This window comes from Electrona antarctica, assembly GCF_951216825.1.
Source record: "Electrona antarctica genome assembly, contig: scaffold_25, whole genome shotgun sequence".
NCBI classification, from domain to species: Eukaryota; Metazoa; Chordata; class Actinopteri; order Myctophiformes; family Myctophidae; genus Electrona; species Electrona antarctica.
Genome location: NW_027637034.1, coordinates 10,163,294 through 10,168,014, shown reverse-complemented (window position 1 = coordinate 10,168,014; position 4,721 = coordinate 10,163,294). Strand labels below are relative to the sequence as shown.

The following is a 4,721-nucleotide window of genomic DNA, read 5'->3' as shown; positions in this document are numbered from 1 at the left end:
AAATGGAGGAGTGACATCCTGACATTTTCAACTACCTAGTGAATTCTCCAGATGAGTATTAATAATAATCTTGCAAGTTGCTGTTTAGATCATTTTCAACAAATACAAGCATATAAAACAAAATACAACAAATATATCTGGGTATTGAAAACCTCAAGGGATGCAACCGTGACGTATATACCGTGCGACCACTTTGACTTGAGATTTACAATGCTAGCACTTTTCACAAACTGATGGAGTATATTATAGTACATTGTAGGATGTATATTGAGATGGCAGGTATGTGACATTGAAAAGGACAAATCAAACATATGGGACACTTTATTAGAACACAACAAAAATCGCTACAGCCTCAGTAATGAACCAGTGAAATTAGGGTATTTTATGATGCCTCTCATAGGGATTGCATTGGAAGCTGCAGTACACAGTTGAAACGGACCAGAAGTGGGAACACTGTCTCATTTGGGGGCGTGGAATTTGTAGTCCCTGTGTGTCTCTATTGTCCAAACTTTCCCGTCCAATGACAGACAGTCGTGAGGTGAGCAAATCTTCCACTCATTAATGCTGACCATGAACAGCTGTGGGACCAGCAGCAAGCCTCAAAACCTCTGCTGAGGGCCAGTCAGACACTCACTTCTTCCTCAGAAAGGGGCAGCAATGTTAAGCTATTTTAATCTTGTTCTTCTTCTCAATCCTTCTTTCTTTGCCCCAGGTAAAAGCTTTTTGGTTTGTTTACAATGTGCATTTTTAATACTAACTTGTTTTAATAATTCTGTCCTCATAGTTTGGGTTGAGCATTCCTGATGCCACGTCAATATACAGCTCCAGATAATTAATTTTAAGCTTTTCCAGTCTATGATGACTCGGGATGACTTTGTCAATTGTAGCATTTCTGAATGGGCTTTACGCAAAGCAGCCATAATGAAATTGCTTCTCTTCCTTGCTTCCTTCACATGTCTGGCCAAAGTTGTCCATTATGCTGCACTTTCCTCTTGTACCCCAGATTTGAACCATTCCTGTTGCTTGCTTAGTAGCCGCAATTGGCAACACTAATTTTTTTTTTTTAATAATGGAGTTGCAATACCCTCCATTGACATCCCATTGATCTAAATTGCATTTCCGATCTGCTTGTATGAAACAAAGTTGCAGCTGTAGGGAAAGCCTGAATTATCCTCTTTCAAACTGCAAATTAAATTAAATGAAATAAACTATATTTACCCAGGGTATCTGGGCTAAGCTCAAGAACTTGTTTCTAGCCAGGCCCTGCTCATAGAACATTTCATCGTAGTGGTTTAATGCCTTGTTCAAGGGCACTTCAGCGGTGGTAATTTTAACGTGTCGGACCGCTGATTCGAACTGGCGACCTTCCGGTATCAAGACCGCTCCGCAATCCGTTCGGCCACCGCTGCCACAAAGTGTTTATTTCGTAAACATCCACCGTAGACATGTTATCAGCTACCTTCTGTCAATAAATTATGTGCAGGTGATTATTTTGGGGGTTTTGAGGCACTGAACGGCCCTGCGTACCACCTGTTTCAAATTTCCACATAATGCAGGAGGTAGCAGCACACCCTGTTAATACAAACAAGTGCTTCCAAACTCCCAACACTTAGCTCATAACATGTCTACGGTGGAAACAAACTCTTTGCAGTTTGAAAGAGGATTCAAGTTTCCCCTACAGCTGCAGTGTTGGAGAGTTTAACATTGTTTAATACAAGCAGATCGGAAATGCAATTTGGATCAATGGGATGTCAATGGAGGGTATTGGAACTCTAGATTCATCCTATAATTAATAAAATCTAGTGTTGCAAATTGTGGCTACTTGCTCATAGATTCATCCTATAATTAAAAAATCTAGTGTTGCAAAATGCGGCTACTTGCTCAGGGGATAAATTGTCAGATCTAGACTGAACCACAACCGCCCCAATTAAGTTACACTGTTAACATACAGATTGGACAAACATTTATTCATTTAAAACATGGTGCTGCTTTAATTAGTAAGACCTGTTGGAGGGATAGTTTACCCCCAAATATCTTTTTTTGTCTATTGATTACTCACCCCATGGAGACTTATTTGTGGTTCCCTAGACTCTTTAATGTCTCCATAGGGAACCACTGCTGATCATTGCAGTCCTGCCCCCTTTCAGAACGACCAGGGCACCAGAAAAGAACTTCCCAGAGACGTTTCAAAAAGTATTTGTTTTAAAGTCTCGGACAAAGCCAACTCTGCAGGTGACAACTCATGACGACAAACACTTTTTGTTTTTTGGGCCGGACAAATAATTGAACGGAAAAACAAACACCCTGCCCTTGTTTGTCATGAGTTATCACCAGCCAAGTTGGCTTTGTCCGAGGGTTAAATGTTTTAAAATAAATACTTTATGAAACTTCTATGGAAAAATGAATGGGAAATTATCTCCCGGACCGGTGCCCTCGAAGGGGGCGGGACTGCGACGAGTCTATACTTGGCACTTAAATGGGCATTGAAGCTAATCATCCCCACTGCCTCAGTTTGATGGTAGTCTTGGTGGTTCTCTAGTTTACAAGCTTTGGCTCAGAGATATCAACATATTGGATGGCTCTAACTTAATCTGTCTATTCCTCTGTGAAGACTTTTTTTAAGTCATTAAACTGTATTTAAAAACTCCATGTCTTGTGCCAACAGGATTATACATGATTCCGCCGAACATCACTATGGCTAACGTCATGAGTGCTGAGCCCAACGTCACTATGGCCAACGACATGAGTGCTGAGCCCAACGTCACTATGGCCAACGACATGAGTGCTGAGCCCAATGTCACTATGGCTAACGTCATGAGTGCTGAGCCCAACATCACTATGGCCAACGACATGAGTGCTGAGCCCAACGTCACTATGGCTAACGTCATGAGTGCTGAGCCCAACGTCACTATGGCTAATGTCATGAGTGCTGAGCCCAACGTCACTATGGCCAACGGCATGAGTGCTGAGCCCAACGTCACTATGGCTAACGTCATGGGTGCTGAGCCCAACGTCACTATGACTAACGTCATGAGTGCTGAGCCCAACGTCACTATGGTCAACATGAGTGCTGAGCCCAACGTCACTATGGCTAACGTCATGGGTGCTGAGCCCAACGTCACTATGACTAACGTCATGAGTGCTGAGCCCAACGTCACTATGGTCAACATGAGTGCTGAGCCCAACGTCACTATGGCTAACGTCATGAGTGCTGAGCCCACGACTATGATGAATGACGTGAGCAGTTACTTTAACCAGAATAACACTGATGGAAGAACAATGAATGACTTGCCAGCATTAAAGACGAGTAAGGCCAAGACTAGGAAGGCGGCGGCCAAGCCCAAGAAGGCGGTCAAGCCCAAGAAGGGCTTGCCCAAGGTCAAGGCCGAGAAGGCACCTTCAAGCCATCAAGTGGTCGGTGGCTAAGACGGGGGCCAAGAAGGCGGCGGCCAAGAAGGCCCAGAAGGACACCTGACCTGAATGCTGGGTCCAACACGACCATGATGAACGACCTGAGAATGCAGTTACTTCAACCAGAGTTACACCGACGGCAGAAGACTTTGAGAAGTGAATGAAATCATGATGAGCGGCCGGACAACATCTGACTTCATCACTTTATCAGGATGTTCGGCAATAATCATGTGTATTGACTTCAATTAAAAGTGTTTAAACGTATCATTGTGTCCTCCCTTGAGACAATTTACCAAATGTGGGTTCAAGCTGTAACATTTGAATATTATTCAAGGTTTAGTAAATCCCATCTTAAAACCTTCATTTAACCACTTGGACCCTCAATACTTGTGAAATGGTTAGCACTATACTTTATGCATCCCCCCCTCCTTTACATGAAATCTATGAACTAAGCTTGTCGATGGGGCTGTTTTCTCAAAAATGGAAACCTATATAAGCTGAGTGGCAGAAAGGTGATGCAGGCCAGCCGTTTCTGGGCCCTCTCCTGAAGTTCAGCTACTCAAGCTTCTGCTTCAGAAAGTGCAACGTGTTTTTCCTCCTCAATGAAGTGCTCTGTATCTTCTTGCTTATCGGCTAGCACTTTCATTAGTGTGGCGAACTATTTACCCAGTCTGCTGCAGCATCACCTGTGGGGGGAGGGGTGTTACCGACTACTTTGAATCTCTGTAGTTGACATTCTACTCACTCACACTTTGGTCTGGCCTGGGTCATAATGGGAGGCTGTGTTGTAAAATAAATTAACTGAAAATGGGTTTACCTTTACTTTGCCGATATTGTCATTCAACTCAACTACACTCCTGTCTCTTCCATGAGTTTTCCCATCTTCATACTCTTCCTCGTGAGTAGCAACTAAGTAAATGAAAAGGTATTAGACGTAATATAAGATAGTTGCCATATGCAGGTGCATCTCAAAAAAGAATATTGTGGAAAAGTAAATTTTCTTCCACAATATAAGTCAAAAAGTGAAACTTTCATAAATTCTAGATTCATTGCGCATAAAGTGAAATATTTAAGCCTTTTTTTTGTTTTAATCTTGATGATTCTGGCATACAGCTCATGAAAATCAAATCTCAAAATATTAGAATATTGTATGAGACCACTAAAAAAACATTTTTAATACAAAAATGTTGACCATCTGAAAAGTATGTTAATTTATGTTGTCTGGACTACTACATTACAACTTACTTCCTTCCTTTGAGAAACTAAGAGTACACTTTCAACATAAACCAGAGACTGTGTAAACAACAATA

The 4,721-nt window shown here is 42.0% G+C and overlaps 1 protein-coding gene across 1 annotated transcript; it reads left to right on the top strand.

Moving 5' to 3' along the window:
• Nucleotides 1-594: 594 nt before the first annotated feature.
• On the top strand, nt 595-4,071 carry LOC306919440 (uncharacterized protein). Its single transcript, XM_079532221.1, has 2 exons — nt 595-712; nt 2,666-4,071. The coding sequence occupies exons 1-2, from the start codon at nt 658-660 to the stop codon at nt 3,424-3,426; spliced, it is 816 nt and encodes a 271-aa protein (XP_079388347.1). The 5' UTR covers nt 595-657; the 3' UTR covers nt 3,427-4,071.
• Nucleotides 4,072-4,721: the final 650 nt, after the last annotated feature.